At 47.3% G+C, this 20,103-nt stretch overlaps 1 protein-coding gene across 7 annotated transcripts in view; it reads left to right on the plus strand.

Annotated features, from left to right (window-relative positions):
• greb1 (growth regulating estrogen receptor binding 1) overlaps positions 1-20,103 on the plus strand; it is a 563,483-nt gene that overhangs the window by 364,950 nt on the left and 178,430 nt on the right. For 6 of the 7 annotated variants that reach the window (XM_072498792.1, XM_072498791.1, XM_072498793.1 and 3 more), the window contains 2 exons: positions 4,213-4,399; positions 7,548-7,684. The exons of the other annotated variant lie outside the window; for it this stretch is intronic. In XM_072498792.1, coding sequence (XP_072354893.1) covers positions 4,213-4,399; positions 7,548-7,684 — 324 coding nt within the window. The remainder of the gene's footprint in view (positions 1-4,212; positions 4,400-7,547; positions 7,685-20,103) is intronic. 7 annotated transcript variants of the gene reach the window in all.

Consider the following 20,103-nt stretch of genomic DNA (forward strand, 5'->3'; position numbering starts at 1 on the left):
AAGGACATTAGTGAACCAGATGGGTTTTTACGACAATGATTTCATAGCCATCATTAGACTTTTAATTCTAGACTTTGTTCTTATTGAATTAAAATTTCACCATTTACCGTGGTGGGATTTGAACCCTGGTCCCGAGATCTTGCCCCCCCCCCGTTTAGCAGCTCATTCTGAGGGCTGTGCTGCCACACTCCCTCAGAATGAAATCTCTGGAGTGACTGATACAGAAGTGAGAATGCTACCAGTGAATCAAGGCTGACAACTTCTTCCTTCTGTTTTTGAGACAAAGCCATGTGATCCTCACCTCTTTTGGAGTTGGCAATCATGGCTGAACTCTGAGTGTCATTATGGCACAACAAGAGGTCATTTGGCTAGTCGACTACATGTCTGCTCCTTGTAGACCTTCCCTATCACTGTAACCCCACAAGTTTATTTTCTTCAAATACCCATCTAATATCTTCTTAAAGTCATTGATAGCCTCCGCTTCTACAACCTTGTAGGCAGTGCAGTCCAGATCATTACCACTCACTGTATAAAGCGTTTCTTTCTCTCTTTCCCAAAACATTAAATCTGTGTCCTCCTGGACCTTGTACCATCATCTAATAGGAATAGCTTTTATTTTTCTACTTTATCGTCTCAGTCGCATCCTCAACTTTGAAGGTTGTCGCACATCTTATGCTATGATTTTAGGGCAGGGTGAGGAGGCAGGTCTCAAGTCTAAGTCAGCTGGAATGGGGATCGAATCTCGTGCAGTTGGCATTATTCTGATCTATGTGCTAGCCATCCAGCCAACTGAGCTAACCGGCTGCCCTATCTTATCTAAATCTGTCATAATCTTGTACATTTCTATCAAATCTCCCCTCAATTGCCTTTTCTCCAAGAAGAGCAACTCCAGCTTCTCAAATCTAACCTCGCTAAAATCCCTCATTCCTGGAACCATTCTGGTAATTCTGCTGTGCATCCTCTTGAGGATCTCCACATCCTCCCTGAAGCATGTTGATCTGAACTGGATGCAATACTCTAATTGCGGCCTAATCAGAGCTTTATACATGTTCAACAGACCTTCCCTGTTTTGTGCTCAGCGTCTTTATTTATGAAGCTGCAGATCCCATTCCTTTGCTAAGCGGACTCTCAAAGATCTATGCATATGAATGGTCCCTCTGTCCTTGCAGACTATTTAGAACTGTGCCAATGAATTTATATTGCCACTTCCTATCCCTCTGCCAAAATGCATCACTCTGAATGTTAAATTCCATCTCCAAGTTGTCTGCCCATTCTGTTAGCCTATCTATATGTCCTATTGCTGTTGATTGGTATCACCCTCAATGTTTGCCAAACCTCTGTAGTTTCAGCAGCAAATTTTATTCCCTGCTCCAATATCATATGCCCAAAAGGCAGTGACCCTAGCAGTGACTCTTGGGAAAACCACGATCTACCATTCTCCTGTCTGAAAACAACCATTTATCAAGACTTGTTTTTTTTTGGTTCCTGAAGCTAAGCTGACACTGGCCCCCATATTTCCTGATCCCTAATGTTTTGGTAAACAATACTTAGGTGTTACCTTGTCACATGCGCTGCATTCCCTTCATCAACCTTCATTGCTACTTCATCAGTTTTCTTTAATGTTTTACGTGCAAATAAATGTACAGCACTTACAGCACTGGATATATTTCCATGTAAACATAATAAATCCTTCTTTAAGTATGTTTACTGAACAAAGGGTGGCACATGATGCAGCGGCTAGCACTGGGACTACGGTGCTGAGGACCCGGGTTCGAATCCCGGCCCTGGGTCACTGTCCGTGTGGAGTTTGCACATTCTCTCTGTGTCTGCGTGGGTTTCACCCCCACAACCCAAAGATGCGCAGGTTAGGTGGATTGGCCACGCTAAATTGACCCTTAACTGGAAAAAAAACAATTGGGTACTCTAAATTTTTAAATTTTTTAAAAGTATGGTTACTAAACATAACTAAATGATTACAGTCTGCAGTCTTCCCCACCTTTGCTTACTCATTACACAAACACTGTCTACCTGGTGTACAAAAATGTAACTTTAAAGCTGCAGCAGTCCTGTGTAAATGCAACGCTTTCATTCTGAAGGGCTGGCAGCATCTGTAGGGAGAGAAAAGATGACCCTTGGGGGTCATCTGGACTCGAAACATTAGTTCTTTTCTCTCCCTCCAGATGCTGCCAGACCTGCTGAGATTTTACAGCATTTTCTTTTTGGTTTCAGATTCCAGCATCCACAGTAATTTGCTTTTACTTTCATTCTGAAGTTTAAGAACTCACGTCACCGGGAGCTTTGAATGGCGAGGTTCTGCTCTGTTTGGAAAGCCAGTTAAAAGGCATTTCTGCACTTAAATAATGGCACCAGTGTGTACCATCCACAAGATGCACTGCAGGAACTCACCAAGGCTTCTCAGATAGCACCTTCCAAACCCACAACCACTATCACCTAAATTCTACAAGGGCAGCAGATGCATGGGAACACCACCACTTTGAAGTACCCCTCCAAGTCACTCATCATTCTGACTTGGAAATATATAGCCGTTCCTTCAGTGTCGCTGGGTCAAAGTTCTGGAACTTTCTCCCTAACAGTACTGTGGGTGTATCTGTGCAGCATGGACTGCAACAGCTCAACAAGGCAGCTCACCACCACCATTGCAAGAACTATTAGGGAATAGGGCAGCACGATGGCACAGTGGTTAGCACTGTTGTCTCATGGCGCCGAGGTCCCAGGTTCGATCTCAGCTCGCGATCACGGCTTAACAGCCGAAACCCTAAAGTTAGCGGAGTTCATTGGAAAGTTTGGGTATCCTTTTGGAGAAGTAAGTTACCCTTTTGGATATGGTCTTGGGCATCTTTGGGAGAGGACACGTGTCCATTCAGAGAGGTCAAATGCCCTTTGGAATTGTTAAAAGAAGATGTGAATGTGCATAAAAGTGGATGAATTAATTGGAACTGTCAAGGGAGCTGTCATGGCATTCATTTTTTAAAAATGCTTTAGTGTTTGAAAAAAATCAGTGCTTGCTATTTTACTCTGTCTGTTAACATAGTGGATTGTAATTAAATTAGTAGTGCTCCATGACTGATTTTTTTTAGTATCTCATTGTCACAGTTTGATTGACACCTCAAGTGCCTCTAATGTCATGGAAGTGTGACTGAATACAATTTTTTTGAGTTATGAGGAATTAATGTTGAATGAATATGGGATTAAGATTGAAGGAATTTAAATGTAATGAATGGGTTTGTATCAATGGGAGTGATTTTTTAAAATAGTGAAATAAACAGGAGGGAAGGACCAAAATCAGCTTTCTAGGATGAACACGGAACGACAGAAGTCTTGACTATAATAGATCAAGATTGCTGAGATTTTTCTTTTATCACAGTCATCAGTTTTGTGATGTTGTCATTGCTTGTCAGTTCACTGTTTGTACCAGCAATACAGTGGCTTTTTTATTTTAAGATTTTGTGTTGAAGAGTTGGATAAGCAATATTTTTCAAAGCTCTCAACAAGCAGCTTCAAAATCCTCAAGTGGTCAAACCAATATAACAATTATGCATTAGCCCTCCAGTGGAAAAATAGTAAAGAATTTTGGCTTGAGCTGAACAGACAATATAGGTGCTATTAATAGATCTGGCCATGTGCGAAGGAGTGTGGTAACTGCTGTATATATATTTGCACATCATGCATATAATAGGCAAAGACACATCATATTGCCAACTTCATTGCCTAAGGGTGGGACAAAAGAGGAAAGTTTCTGAATTTCAGCTGCCAGGGATCACTCAGCCATTCCCTGTTTGAACCGGTTTCTATTTTTGGGAAACTTGATTAATGATTGTGACATGTGTTGATGCAGTAACAGTGCTAACAAGCCATGGAAGAGAAAGTGTCGTGTGTACTGTTACCACACAGCCGCTTGGGATTGGGTTATAATGAAAGACAAATGGATTTCTCAGATTGGGTGTACATTCACCATCGATACAATGCATGTGACACTTTAGTACTAAATTCACTTTTAGTTCTTTTAATACTAATATATTTGAACTCTTTAAGCAATGAACCAACATTTACTTCTGTTCCTAACTTCCACGTGATTTGTTTGTATAAGGTGACATTTCACTGCACTCAGAGGACAGTTCTCGGCACCTGTGCTTGTGCATTTCCAGAATGATCTCATTAGCTCTCACTGTTGTATTTTTGTCTTTACTTTAGTGGGGGAGCTTTTCCACACAGTGAACCATTCCTGGGCTTGGCTGATAGAATCGTAAACTGCAAAGAAATGAAAGAAGCACTGAATGTGTTAACACTCCAAGTTACATCCTTCCCCTTCGCTCTTCAAACACAGCAGACCTACATCAGTCCTTATAATGAGATCCATTGGCCATCACCCTGCAACAATGTAAATTTTACCGTTATCTTTGTCATTGCTAATATTGAACTAGTCTTCAGTGTTGCTACAATGGAGTGATAACATATTAAGGAACCAGCATCCTTTAAAAAAATATATTTTTATTCAAATAAGGATATATATAAGATACAAACAATCAATCAATAACAGAATAAACAAAATACAATCCTCCTAATTTGAGATTTTTTTTCTCTTATTTCCAATCAACCATTCCCTTTTTCCCTCCCCCCTTATTCCATCTCCCCCCTCTTTACCTGTTGGCGACAATTAGATCTGTAAATAAAGAGAACAGCTTCCAACTCGTCCAGAATTCCCGAACTGAAGGGCAAACTTAATTTTCCCAAGTTTCAGGAGTTCCACAACATCCCTCAAAGATGTCGACATTTTGGGCGGATCTTCTGACTTCCATTCTAATAAAATTAACCTCTGGACAATCAATGTGGCAAAGGCCACAACCTCGGCTCTTTTCCTTTCTATTAGTCTTGGTATTTCCAACACTCTCAAAATTGCCTCAGGAGGTTGTGGTAATATTTCCAACTCCACAACTTTTGATCATGTTTTAAACACCGAGATCCAAAGCCCCACTAATCATGAACATGACCAGAACATGTGGACATGGTTAGCTGGTCCTCCTTTACACCTCTCACATTTATCTTCTACCTCTGGGAAGAATCTGCTCATTCTTTCCTGTGTCATATAGGCAATATGTACTATCTTGAATTGTGCTAGAATAAACCAGCATAAACCTTTTTGCTTATTCTAAGAATTCTTAAGTTAAAAGGATTAATAGAACAATTAGGGGAAAACAAGTTAACCGTCTTTCCTTCCTAAATTGCAGCAGAGAGCAAAATCAGCATAGGCTTTTGATTCATATTATCGGCCGGTGAGCACTTTTGAAAGATATGGCTAAAACTATGGCTGGGCTTGTGTATTCCCCCATACAGTGAATAATCACTTGATTGGTGGAGCAAAAATAGTTGAACTCATTAAAAAGCTCTGCTAATTGTCAAAAAGTGCTGTTACTTCTTAAAATTAAAGAAATTGAAGCAAAATAATACCTATTGAAGGTAACCTAAGTTGGTTGCGAAAAAGATCAGAATATATAAAAGTGGATTTAACCTCTTTATTATCTTGGATTTTTCAGGATCCCTATATTGTACACCCATTCTCTAACCAAAAGAGTGAACAAACAATCTGCCTGTAAACCTTAGCCAGTAGTTCTTCTGTAACCAGCCTGAGTGATATTCCTAAAGGGAATATGGGCACTTGAAGGCTTGACCCAGATTACAAACTTCTTGTGAAAGATTGTGGACAACGGCCTTGTCCAGCTTCATTTATCTCTTGATAATTATCAGTAAATAACTTTTGAATGTAATTTTTACTTTTTGTCAATGGAACAGTGAATTTCCACACAAAATATTCTGTTTTACAAAGCTAACCTCTGCCAATAATCACATTCACTTCCTCTCTCAAACTTTACCTTCCTTCCAATTTTCTCTAGGCACTGCACTCCATTGTAGCATTACATTATATACATGTGTATAGATTAGTAGATCGAAAGAAAAGCTTAACAGAAAAAAATGTTTTCAGGAATCTATTACAGATAAATCATTGCCACCCGAAATAGATTTTAAAAAATATTGATATTGATACATCAGATTTGGCATGGGGGTTCAGTCATATTTGCATTATTAGTAACAATTGCTTTCTCATTAACAGCGATTCACTGTATATTGGAGAACTGTTTTATTGTTGACATTATGTAATGCTTTTCTTTTTCCATCAAAATCTATGTAGTGCAACTGATGGTGCAGATTTAAAAGTGACATAACTGTAGATCCTTGTCTGATGCAAAGAGATGGCCCTTTCTTGTATGATTTTCACTAATAGTACATATCTTTGAAAATGAAAATGATTTGAATTATCTCATTTTTTAATAATTTGCACGGCAGACTAAGTGAGTTGAATTTAATCCAGCTGATAGGAGTCTTGCTCGTTGGCTGGGGAGCTGGCAGGAGCCCACTGTTGGGGAAGATCCACTGTATCCCGGCACTTAAATGAAAAATGGCAGGCCTTCTTCAGGATTTAGGACCCCCGGGGTGGGGGGGGCGCAGAAACACTGACCAGAATTCTCTGATCATTGAATTCACTTTTCCCGCCAGCAGTCTGCATATTTCCCAGCGACATGGGGCGGTTTCAATAGGAAATCCCATTGGCAAGCGGCGGGAAGATAAACCCCGCCGCCAGCGAACGGTGCACAGCCGAGACTCGTGCAACTGGGAGACCAGAGAATCCCGCCCACTGTCTTCCCAATCAGAAGCTGGCTGCTCTCCAGCAGCAGCACTTGGTGTGGTGGTAGCTGCTGGTGATGCACCCACCAGAGGCCTAAGATTTCCAAGGGATCCAGGCCACAGGCGCATTAGGGCAGGGGGCAGGGTTTACAAAGAACATAGAACATACAGTGCAGAAGGAGGCCATTCGTCCCATCGGGTCTGCACCGACCCACTTAAGCCCTCACTTCCACCCTATCCCCTTAACCCAATAACCCCTCCCAACCTATGTGGTCACTAAGGGCAATTTATCATGGCCAATCCACCGATTTGGACTGTGGGAGGAAACCGGAGCACTCGGAGGAAACCCATGCAGACACGGGGAGAACGTGCAGACTCCACACAGACAGTGATCCAGCGGGGAATCGAACCTGGGACCCTGGCGCTGTGAAGCCACAGTGCTATCCACGTTTGTGGGGAGGAGTCGCTGGCTAGGGGTAGGGAAGGGGATTAGCTTAGACACTGAAATGCCTTTGAATGAGGAAGGCCACAGGAGCCTGCCTTGGGTTTGCTTCTCAGGTTTCCCGTGTGGTGGCAGCCTGTGCACCACTGGCTTGAGGCCCTTGAGAAAGTTTTAATTGCCCATTTGAGAGCAACTCTGTCAGACAGAGACAGGAAGGTGGCATGTTCCCCACACCACAGCCCTTCCCCCTCCCAATTAGACTCGTCCAAGCTCACTGATGGGAGGGGGATATAAAACTGCTGTTCAGTTGTAGATCTAAGAGATGAGCATTATACTTAATCCTTTGAGGATCACATTGTATTTGATGATGTTGCAATCTTTTATTCTGTTCTTTGCATCTCATTAGGGAATGAACTTGTACCATGAAAACAATAAGTACTTTGGGCTTTCCGACTTCATTGATTCCACTTACTCTGGGCACAAGCTTCCATTGTTGAGATATGACAGTTCATTTGAAGCAATGGTTACCGCAGTAGAAGAAAGGTGGGTGATTTACGCAGAAATAAGATTAGCATGACGAGCTTTAACGTCAGAAGTCAGATCAGCTTGGTATGATTGTTTCACTTTTTTGCGAAGGTAAAGGTACCTCAAAGAGAGCTACAGGTATGTGGTACCCTCAGTGCAATTATGAGACTTCAGGTAAGTAAAGCAACACTCGCTGGGCTGGATTTAATAGAGATGACGGGATCTCGACCGCCAGCTGGAGAGCCAGCCAGAGCCCCTCATCACCTCTTATTTGAAGTTCTACCACATTAAGTACCACTCGGGCACTAAACTGGACAGTAACAGGCCATCCCCAGAAATCTTTTTCAAATGTATTTTTATTCAAATATTCACTTTATAGAATACCAAATAACAGAAAAGAATAACACACACATACACACATAAAACCCCAATGACATAAACTGATTCCACTTTACTTGACTTTCTCAAGGTATATGAACTCCACCAGATCTCCCACCTCACTCAGGCACTGGGTGGAGGTGGAGACCTCCACCCCTGCAGTACTCTCCTCTGGGCAATCAGCAAGGCGAAGGTCAAGACATTGGCCCCCGTGCCCATCTGCAGCTCCAGTGTGTCTGACATCCTAAATATGGCCACTAATAACCAGGGCTCCAGCTCAATCTTCAGAATCGCCAAGTGGTGCTAAAGAAGGAGGCCCAGAAACCCACAAGCTTGGGGCAAGACCAGAACATGTGCACTTGGTTAGCCGGAACTCTTGAGCAGCGCTCACACTTGTGTTCCATCCTTGCGAAGAAGCGACTCATTCTGGACCGTCAGGAGTGGGCTATAAATTACTTTGAGTTGGATTAAACCAAGCCCCGTGCATGAGGACATGGAGTTCACCCTGTGCAGGGTCTTACTCCACACCTCGTCATCCAATATGGACCCTAACTCCTTCGCCCACCTAACCGTAATCCCCTCCACTGACACTGGGCGCAGTCTACCTACTGCGTTGTGCTCTCGCTTGAGCGCAACGTGGCCAGTAGATGCCGGCAGAGGCCTCTCATGAACTTCCTGGTAGCCTTCTTGCCTTACGGGATCTACCGAAGTCCCGCGAGGCGTCAGAATCTGAATCCCGCCCAAAAAAGGTGTGACTAAATGGTGTGCGCCTAAGTAGGATTTAAACCAGGATCTACCGGTCTCTTAGGATCTACCAACTTCTCCAGTGATGCTGCAGCCAGGTGCTGTTCAATATTGGTCCACACAAATGTGGAACAGCACCCGGGGGGGGGGGGAGGGGGGGGGGTCTCTCGGGACATCTGAGGCTCCCTGGCCCTCCCTTTAGAATATGGGCACCTTGGCACTGCTCAGCTGGCACTTTGGCACTGTCAGGGTGGCAGTGCAAGGGTGCGCATGTTCAAGGGTGGCACTGCCAAGGGTCGGGGGGGCTATGCCAATGAAAGGAGGGTGGAGGGGGGTTTGAAAGGTGGGGTGGGGGTGCATGGCACGTAATTGGGGCCTCTCGGCTGCTGTGGGAAGGCATCATTGAGGCCAGCAACAGCCCCTGGAGAGCCCAAGTGGTAGTAGTAAAGACTGGGGAGAAACACAGGATGGTCATTGACTACAGTCAGACCATCAATCGGTATACGCAGCACGACGCATACCCCCTCCCATGCATATCTGATATGGTCAATCAGATTGCACAGTACCGGGTCTTTTCCACAGTGGACCTGAAATCTGCCTACCACCAGCTCCCCATCCGCAAGGCGGACTGCCAATCGAAGCAGACGGCCGCCTTTACCATTTCCTTAGGTTTCCTTTCGCCATCACTAACGGGGTCTTGGTCTACAAACGTGAGATGGACCGAATGGTTGACCGGTACGGGCTGCGGGCCACCTTCCCGTACCTAGATAACGTCACCATCTGCGGCCACAATCAGCAGGACCACGACGCCAACCTTCTCAAATTTCTCCATACTGCTAAATTCCTTAATCTCACGTACAATAAGGAGAAGTACGTGTTCCGCACCAACCGCTTAGCCACCCTTGGTTATGTTGTGGAAAATTGAGTTTTAGGGCCCGACCCCAACCGCATGCGCCCCCTCATGGAACTCCCCCTCCCCTACTGCCCCAAGGCCTGGGGTTTTTCTCATATTATGCGCAGTGGGTCCCTAACTATGCGGACAAGGACTCATCCACTCCACAGTTTTCCCCCTGATGGCTGAGCCCCGCCAGGCCTTCAACCGCATCAAGGCAGACATCGCCAAGGCCACGATGCACACGGTCGATGAGTCCCTACCTTTCCAGGTCGAGAGCGATGCATCGGACGTCGCTCTGGCCGCCACCCTCAACCAGGCAGGCAGACCCGTGGCATTCTTTTCCCGCACCCTCCACGCCTCCGAAATTCGGCACTCCTCCGTCAAAAAGGAGGCCCAAGCCATCGTGGAAGCTATGCGGCACTGGAGGCATACCTGGCCGGCAGGAGATTCACTCCCCTCACTGACCAACGGTTGGTTGCCTCCATGTTTAACAATATGCAGCAGGGCAAGATCAAAAATGATAAAATCTTAAGCTGGAGGATCGAGCCCTCCACCTACAATTACGAGATTTTGTATCGCCCTGGTAAGCTCAACGAGCCCCCCAATGCCCTATCCCGAGGCACATGTGCCAGCACACAAGTGGACCGACTCCGGGCCCTACACGATGGCCAATGTGTCACCCAAGGGTCACCCGGTTCTTTCACTTCATAAAGGCCCGCAACCTGCCCTACTCCATTGCGGAGGTCAGGGCTATCACCAGAGACTGTCTGCGCAGAGTGCAAACCGCACGTCTACCGGCCAGACCGAGCGCACCTAGTGAAGGCCTCCCGTCCCTTTGAATGCCTCAGCATGGACTTAAAGGGCCCCTCCCCTCCACCGACCGAAACACGTACTTCCTGAACGTGGTCGATGAATACTCCCGATTCCCCTTCGCCATCCCATCCCCTGATATGACGTCTGCCACGGTCATTAAAGCACTCAACAGCATCTTCGCCCTGTTCGTTTTCCCCACTTACGACCACAGCGCCTGGGGATCCTCCTTTATGAGTGATGAGCTGCGTCAGTCCCTGCTCAGCAAGGGCATTGCCTCGAGCAGGACGACCAGCTACAGCCCCTGGGGAAACAGGCAGGTGGAGAGGGAGAATCAAGGCCGTCCTGCTGACCCTGCGGTCTAAAGATCTCCCGGTCTCCCGCTGGCAGGAGATCCTCCCCGACGCGCTCCACTCCAGTCGATCACTACTCTGCACTGCAACTAATGAAAACCCCCATGAACGTCTCCTTGCCTTCCCCAGGAAGTCCACCTCCGGGGTTTCGCTCCCAACATGGCTGGCAGCTCCTGGACCCGTCCTCCTCTGCAAACACGTGCGGATCCACAAGGCGGACCCATTGGTCGAAAAGGTACAACTACTGCACGCGAACCCGCAGTACGCCTACGTGGCGTACCCCGACGGGCGCCAAGACACAGTCTCCCTCCGGGACCTGGCATCAGCTGGATCCCCACTCACAGCCCACCACCTGACACCCCCCCCTCCGATTGCCCCGGCGCTACCCACCCTCCCACCAGCGCACCTCACTACAGTCCCCGCCCCAGGACGATCCGTCCTCCCACTGGTTCCACCAGGGGATGAAGACGAGAACAACACGCTTCCGGAGTCACAGGCGCCCGTATCACCACCGGGACCGAGGTGCTCACAGCGGAGGATCAAGGCACCCGACCGGCTGAATTTGTAAATTTTCACCAAACTGTAAACTTTAGTTTTTCACCAAACTGTAAATTTTTCCACCATCTTTTTTTAACAGGGGGTGAATGTGGTAGTCACCACTGATTGTATAATAGTTGTAACGATGATTATTAGAGGTAATATGGTAAGGCTCCTGTACTATAGGCATGGGGGTAAATCCCTACTTGCTGGCTCCGCCCAGTAGGCAGAGTAGAAATTTGTGTGCACACCCGAGCTGCGTCCATTCTGGTAGCAGCAGCAGGAGGCCACACCTCTCTGCTTAATAAAGCCTCGATTATTCTCAACTCTCGTCTCGTAATTGATAGTGCATCAGCCCCACAACCCAAACATGTGCAGGGTAGATGGATTGGCCATGCTAAATTGACCTTTCATTTTTAAAAAGTCTTCTCGGCATCCAATGGATCACGCCCCTCAAATGGGAAAAGCACCACATTTAGCAATTGCCGCACATTAGACAATAATTGCCGCCTTTGACACAACCCATCTAATCTTCCGCAATAACTTGCGAAAGACATGGTTGCAACCTCAGTGCTAACACCTTAGCCAGTATCTTGGAGTGCATATTAAGTCGGGAAATAGGCAGGACGACCCACATTCTACGGGGTCCTCATCCTTTTATAAAAGAAGTGAAATTGATGCTTGTATCAGCATCTCAGGCAGGGAACCTCGCATTACCGAGTTCCCAAACATCCCCACTAATATTGGCACCAGCTGAACCTCAAACGTCTTGTCAAACTCCACCGGTAATCCGTCTGGCCCCGTGGCCTCACCTGTTTGCATCCTCCCTATTGTTGTCAAGACCTCCTCTGAGCCCAACCAACGGTTCCTCCAACTCTTCCTGCTCCACCACCCCCACCTCGGGAAACTCTAAGTCCTCCAAACATTCTTTTTAAAAGAAATTTAGAGTACCCAATTCATTTCTTTCAATTGAGGGGCAATTTAGCGTGGCCAATCCACCTACCCACTGCACATCTTTTGAGTTGTGGGGACGAAACCCACGCAAACACGGGGAGAATGTGCAAACTCCACACGGACAGTGACCCAGAGCCGGGATCGAACCTGGGGCCTCGGCGCCGTGAGGCAGCAGTGCTAACCACTGTGCCACCATGCTGCCCTTCCTCCAAACATTCTGACATACTTCACCGCCCCCCCAACCCCCGCCAGCAGCTCTGACCTAAAAATGTTCTTATGAAATGTTTCAAACCATTCATTACATTTGTCCAGAGCAGACACCAGTCTGCAACCCAAGTCTCTGACCTGGATAACCTCTCGGGAGGCTGCCTGCCACCTCAACTGGCAAACTGTTATAACCTGTCGACTTACCATTGGCTGGAGACTAATGACTATCCCACAATCCTGTGGGAGTATGAGCTTCCCCAATGAGAAACCACTAGTAAACTAGAAACCACTAGTAAACTCCTAGTATAAATAAGTTGGCCAGTTCAGGAACCAGCAGGAAGGAGTATGTAGCAAGGGAAGTTACTGCTACTGTTATGTATATATGTTATAGTAAATAAAGGTTATTACTTTGTATCCTTAAAACTCGTGCTGGATTCTTCGTGGCCCTTACAAAACAAACCAAATGACTATTGGCCTTCATCTCAAAGTCATATGTAACCCCCCTCGAGCGCCACAGCTGGCGCACTCCTTACCCGTGGATGACAGGTCAAACTGCATCAGTAGCTTCTATCTACGTGCCAGCAGCTCTGGGATTGGATCATTTGAATACCTGCGGTCTACTTCCAAACTGTCATCCACCAACTTTTGGTATTCCTCCCCATTTATATGCTTTTTGTACGAAATGATATCCCCTGTAATCACTGCTTTCAGGGCTCCCATAGAACTGAGGACGAGACCAACCTGTTCCCATTAAACCCCACAAACACACCTATCACCCTCTATATTCATCCACAGAACCCAAAATCCGCCAATAACCCCACATCCAGCCTCTATGCTGGAAGCTGAACTGAACCTACTTCTAATACCATATCGTTGAGTACTTAGCTTTCCTCACCCCAGGCAGAAGAGACCTACCCATCATGAAAAATACCTACTCTCGAATATACTTTATGTACTGAGGAGAAAAATGAAAATTCCTTACTCCCAGAGTGCATAAACCACCACTGCCCCACCCCGGTCTCCTCCATAAACACCAGCAGCACCTTTGCCATCACTGAAGGGCTTAGACTGGTCCAGTTTCAGGTTCAAGACACAATTCAAGTCTCAGAACCAACTGATGCTCGTCCAGGTGTGGCATTGTGGCCAACAATCTCCTCATGAATGTTACATCATCCCAGTTTGAGGCTTACACATTCACCAGCAGTACTAACTAAGCTTCCAGTGTCCCAGTGACTATAACATACCTGCCTCCGTGATCCGCCAGGACACTTCCCGCAAGTAATCGCACCCTTTTGTTTAATTAGGATTGCCATCCCTCATAACCTCTAACATTCCACATGACTGGTCTGATCGGGGAGTCCCCCCCCCTCCCCCAACCAAAAGGCTGCCAGCCACCTCCTATCTAGCACTGTGCTCCTTACCATCCTTCTCCCCCACCGAGCAGGAGATTGTCATCGACTTCAGGAAACGTAGTGGGGAACATGTCGCTGTCTACATCAATGGGAAAGAAGTAGAAAGGGTCGAGAGCTTCAAGTTTTTAGGTGTACAGATCACCAACAGCCTGTCCTGGTCCCCCCATGCCGACACTATAGTTAAGAAAGCCCACCAACGACTCTACTTTCTCAGAAGATTAAGGAAATTTGGCATGTCAGCTATGACCTTCACCAACTTCTACAGATGCACCATAGAAAGCATTCTTTCTGGGTGTATCACAATTTGGTATGGAGCCTGCTCTGCCCAAGACCGCAGGAAACTACAAAAGGTCGTGAATGTAGCCCAGTCCATCATGCAAACCAGCCTCCCATCGATTGACTCTATCTATAATTCACGCTGCCTGAGAAAGGCAGCCAGCATAATTAAGGACCCCACGCACCCCGGACATACTCTCTTCCACCTTCTTCCATCAGGAAAAATATATCAAAGTTTGAATACCAACCGACTCAAGAACAGCTTCTTCCCTGCTGCCATCAGACTTTTGAATGGACCTACCTCGTATTAAGTTGATCTTTTCTCTACACCTTGCTATAACTGTAACATTATATTCTGCAGTCTCTCCTTCCTTCCCTATGTACGGTATGCGTTGTCTGTATAGCATGCAAGAAACAATACTTTTCACTGTATAGTAATACATGTGACAATAATAAATCAAATAAAATCAAAACCTAGCAACCCCCCCAAGGCACATTGGACAGGTTTGGACAGGTTTCAACAAACCGCAGCCCCTGCCTCCACCTCAACCCCGTTCACTGGCTAAAATTGAACTGCTAGTGAGGTAGCCCCCCCACCAGGGCCCACAGCCAAAGAATTAAGAAAAAAGACAAACTCTCGCCTCTTCCCTTTACAAAAGAATAATCAAAACCTTAACCGTTACAATTTTCAACCTGAGGCACATATTATCCACATTACTGCCTTAATCATTACCCCCAACTTCTCTGCCGCCCCATCACTTCCCCAACAACATGTGTCCTACAATACAAAAACAAACAACCCCAGTTAACCAAACATATATGCAAACATATTTAAACATCCCAAGAATCCCGTCCCATCAACACTCATTAAAATTACATTCAGAGCTGATGTAGCAATGCTGCAGGAGACTCACTTGAGGGTGAAGGACCAGGTGAGACTTAAAAAGAGCTGGGTTAGTCAGGTGTTTCACTCTGGGTTTGACGGGAGGGCTCGAGGGGTAGCGGTAATGGTCAGCAAAAGAGTACGATTCCAGATGGAGAAAGTGGTGGCTGATCAGGGGGGTAGATATGTGATTGTGACAGGGGCGCTGGAGGGGAGGTTAGTGGTGCTGCTAAGTGTATACGGTCCCAATTGGGACGATGTGGGATTCGCAAAGAAGGTGTTTGGGACCATCCCTGACTTGGACACACACAAAATGATAGTGGGGGGGGTCTGGAACTTGGTGCAGGAGCCAAGGTTGGACAGGTCACGGCCACGCTCGCTGGTCCCGTCAGGGGGGGCGAAGGCGCTGACTGGGCTAATGGTGGAAATGGGAGGGGTGGACCCTTGGAGGTTTATGCACCCGAGGGAACGGGAGTACTCATTTTTCTCTGCAGTCCATAAGATATACTCGCGGATCGACTCGTGGTGGGGAAGGCTTTGCTGGCTGGGGTTAAGGGGTCGGAATACTCGGCAATTGCAGTGTCAGATCATGCTCCGCATTGGATGGATATGGTACTGGAGAAGGGGGTAGCGCAGAGGCCTGGGTGGAAATTAGATGTGGGACTTTTGGGGGACCAAGGGTTCTGTGACAAAATTGAAAGGGAAATTGAGGAAAAGTAGGTTTCAACTGTACGGGTGACGTGTCGAAGGCAGTTGTCTGGGAGGCTCGAAAGGTGGTGGTGAGGGTTGAGGTGATTTTGTTTCAGGCCAGGGTGGACAAAGACGAGAGGTTGGAGCGGCAGAGGGTAATAGATGAGATGTTGGAGGTAGATAGGAGTTATGCAGAAGATGGGGACCCAGCAAAGCTGGAAAAGAGGAAGGAACTACAGGCGAGCCTTGACTGACTATCTACCAGAAAGGTGGTGCGCCAACTGAGACGAACAAGGGGTGCAGTTTAACAGGTCAGCTCCGGAGGGAGGCAGCATAAGGGAAATAGTTCCAGGTGATGGAGAGGGCAGGGAAGTTGGTGGTGTCTCCGGATCTGGTTTTTGAGGAATTTTATGAGAGGTACAGGCCTGAGCCACCTGGGGGAGACCGGGAGATGCAGGAATTTCTAGATGGGTTGGAGTACCTGAGGTTAGGGGGGGGGGGGGACAGGGCTACATTAGAAGGAGCAATAGTGGAGCAGGAGATAAAGGATGCGATTAGGAGGATGCAGTCGGGGAAGGTGGCAGGGCCGGATGGGTTTCCGATGGAATATTATAAAAAATTCAAGGATAAGCTGGCACCCCTGATGTTGGGGATGTTTGGAGAGGCGATAGGGAAAAGGGTGTTGCCACAAACTTTGGGGCAGGCATCGATTTCCCTGTTGCTAAAAAAAGATAAGGATCCGACGGAGTGTGGGTCGTATAGGCCCATATCACTTCTGAATGTGGACGCATAAGTATTGGCGAAGGTACTGGCGGGTAGGCTGGAGGAGTGCCTCCCGAAGGTGATAGGGGAGGATCAGACGGGGTTCGTGAAAGGGAGGCAGCTGTTTTCAAACGTTAGAAGGGTATTGAACGTCATTATGGCACCGGCAGAGGGGAAGGAAACAGAGGTGGTTGTGGCATTGGACGCTGAGAAGGCGTTTGACCGGGTAGAATGGGGGTACTTGACGGCAGTTCTGGAGCGGTTTGGGATTGGACCAAGATTTGTGAACTGGGTAAAGCTACTTTATAAGGAGCCGAGGGCGAGTGTCCGCACAAACAACATCAGCTCGAGATACTTTTCTCTCCACCGTGGGACTAGGCAGGGATGTCCTCTGTCCCCCCTACTGTTTACACTCGCGATTGAGCCGTTGGCCATCGTATTAAGAAGTTTGGAGATATGGAAAGGAATAGTGCGGGGGGGGGGGGGGCTGCTGGATAGAGCATAGGGTGTCCTTATGTGCTGATGACCTGCTGTTATACGTGTCGGAACCGAGTGTGTCAATAGGGGGAATATTGGAGCTTCTTCGAGTGTTTGAGTCTTTCTCCGGTACAAACTAAATCTAGACAAGAGTGAATATTTTGTGGTGTCTCGGCCGGGGATGGGGGAGGGGTGGGGGTGCTGCCATCCCGTAGGGCAGGGACTCACTTTAGGTATCTGGGGGTGCAGGTTGCCCGGGAGTGGGGGGGCTCCTCAGGTACAACATCTCTAGTTTGGCGGGGAGAGTGAAAGCTGATCTGGCAAGGTGGGACAGTCTCCCTCTGTCACTGGCGGGTCGGGTACAGGGGGTTAAAATGAATGTGTTGCCGCGATTTCTGTTTATTTTTCAATGCCTGCCGATTTTCCTGCCAAAGGCTTTTTTCAGAGAGATTGAAGGAAGGATTACTTTGTTCATATGGGGAGGGAAGGTGGCCAGAGTTAGAAAGGTGCTGCTACAGAGGGGAAGGCAGGCAGGGGATTTGGGTCTTCCGAACCTGTTGTACTACAACTGGGCGGCGAATGTGGAGAAGGTACGGAGCTGGGCCAGAGGGGTTGATCCCCAGTGGGTCAGAATGGAGGAAAGCTTGTGCAGGGGGTCGGGATTGAAAGCACTAGCAACAGGGCCGCTCCCGATAGCCCAGGGGAAGTACTCAGGGAGTCTGGTAATAATAGCTTCATTGAGAATTTGGAGGCAGTTTCACCAACACTTCGGGTTGGGGGCAGGGTCAAGGGAAATGCCGATTCGGGGGAACCACAGATTTGAGCCAGGGAGGTGGGATAGAAATTTTCGGAAATGGGAGGAGAAGGGATTTAAGACACTAAAAGATTTGTTTCTTAGGGGTCGGTTTGCAGGATTGAAGGAGCTGGAAGCGAAGTATGGGCTGGAGCGGGGGAAATGTTTAGGTACATGCAGGTTCGAGATTTTGCCAGGAAGGAGATACAGAGCTTCCCGGAGGAACCAGCCTCCACATTGCTGGAGGAGGTGCTGACGACAAGGGGACTGGAGAAGGGGGTAGTGTCAGCAGTTTACAGAGCTATTTTGGAAGAGGAGAAGGCACCACTGGAAGGGATCAAAGCGAAGTGGGAGGAAGAGTTGGGAGAGCATATGGAGGAGGGGTTCTGGTGTGAGGTGCTCCGGAGAGTGAATGCCTCCACCTCGTGCGTGAGGTTGGGGCTGATACAGCTGAAGGTGGTACACAGGTGTGTGAACGTTACGGAGGGGGGGGTTGCTAATCACGTTCATATGTTTTGGTCCTGTCCAAAGCTAGAGAATTACTGGAAGGAGGTTTTTAGGGTAATTTCTAAAGTGGTGCACGTGAAACTGGACCCGGGACCCCGGGAGACCATATTTAGGGTGTCGGACCAGCCAGTGTTGGAAACGAGTGCGGAGGCACTCGCCTTCGCCTCGTTGATCGCCCAAAGACGGATCCTGATGGGTTGGAGAGCAACCTCTCCACCCTGTGCCCTGGCGTGGCAGGGGGTCCTGTTGGAATTCTTGACTCTTGAGAAGGTTAAGTTGGAACTGAGGGGAAGGATGGAGGGGTTCTACAATTCATGGGCATTATTCATTATGCACTTTCAAGAACTGGATAACATCGAACATTAGTTGGGGCGTGTGGTTGGGAGGGTTGGGGGGAGGAGGCTGTGTGTGTTAACGGTGACTATGGGTGATCCCTAATTCCTTTTTGTCATTTGTTTGTGAACATGCGGGCTAATGCTTGGGGTTTGGTGGGAGGATGGGATCATTGTTATTGATATGGGGATTGACATAATTGTTACTGATTATTGTTTATTGTTGGTGTGTGTAATTTTGGGGGGAAAATGTGAAAAAGGAAGAGAATGAAAAATATTTATTAAAAAAAAGTAAAGTCCCATTCAGGGTGGCGCAGTGGTTAGTACTGCTGCCTATGGCACTGAGGATACGGGTTCGATCCTGGCCCCAGGTCACTGTCTGTGTGAAGTTTGCATGTTCTCCCTGTGTCTGCGTGGATCTCAACTCCACAACCCAAAGATGTGCAGGTTAGGTGGATTGGTCGTGCTAAATTGCCCCTTAATTGGAAAAAAAAATAATTGGTCAATCTAAATTTAAAAAAAAAAAAAGTCCCACTCAAACTTTCTCAATTCAGTCCAAGTCCTTGTTCTTCGACGAAAGCCTCCACCTCCTCCACCGTCTTAAAAAAAAGATCCTTTGAGTTGTGCGTGACTCTCAATGTCGCTGGGTACACCACTCCAAATCGCACTCCGCTTTTGTACAAAGCTAACTTTGCCTTATTAAAAGCCACATGCCTCTTTGTAAGCTCTGCCTTGACACCCTGATATATTCAAATACTGCTTCCATCCCACCTCATATCCACAATTTATTTGGCCATTTCAGGATCTGCTCCTTCTTTCGATAGCTGTGGAAATGTTCAGTGATCCCTATCCAGCTCAGGAGGTACACCCACCCACACACACGCACACACACACACACACACACACACACACACACACAAGAACGTTGCAAACATCTGGGCAAATTACTCAGTTGGCCTCTGGAGCTCCACTCCCTCCAGCAACCCTACGATCCAGAGGTTTAACCTCCTTGACCTGTTCTCCAGATCCTTAACTTCTGCTCCGGGGCTTTATTCCTCTCCACCACCACCAGCATCCCAGCTTCTAGCATGGCTGTTTGGTCGTTATGTGACAACAAGGTCTCCTCCACTCCCTTCAGCACCTCCATGCTCTTTCACTGCCTCTGAAGTCCTTCCCAATCTTTATGTTATCGGGCCCAGCAGTCCTCAGCAGACCTTTTCAGGGTGCCAGTCATCTCGATTCCTTGACTTTCAAAGTGCTGTAGCCATCTGGGATGGCCACTTACAACTAGGTACAAAGAAATTTGCAAAGCCTGGCGGGTAAAATGGACACGCCAAGACTCAGACAGGCTCCGGGCCTGAAATCCATATTTGTAAGCAAGAAGTCCAGACGGTATCGGAACTCCGACCAATTAGCATTTTAATGGG

The sequence above is a fragment of the Scyliorhinus torazame genome, chromosome 4 (assembly GCF_047496885.1).
Source record: "Scyliorhinus torazame isolate Kashiwa2021f chromosome 4, sScyTor2.1, whole genome shotgun sequence".
Classification (NCBI taxonomy): domain Eukaryota; kingdom Metazoa; phylum Chordata; class Chondrichthyes; order Carcharhiniformes; family Scyliorhinidae; genus Scyliorhinus; species Scyliorhinus torazame.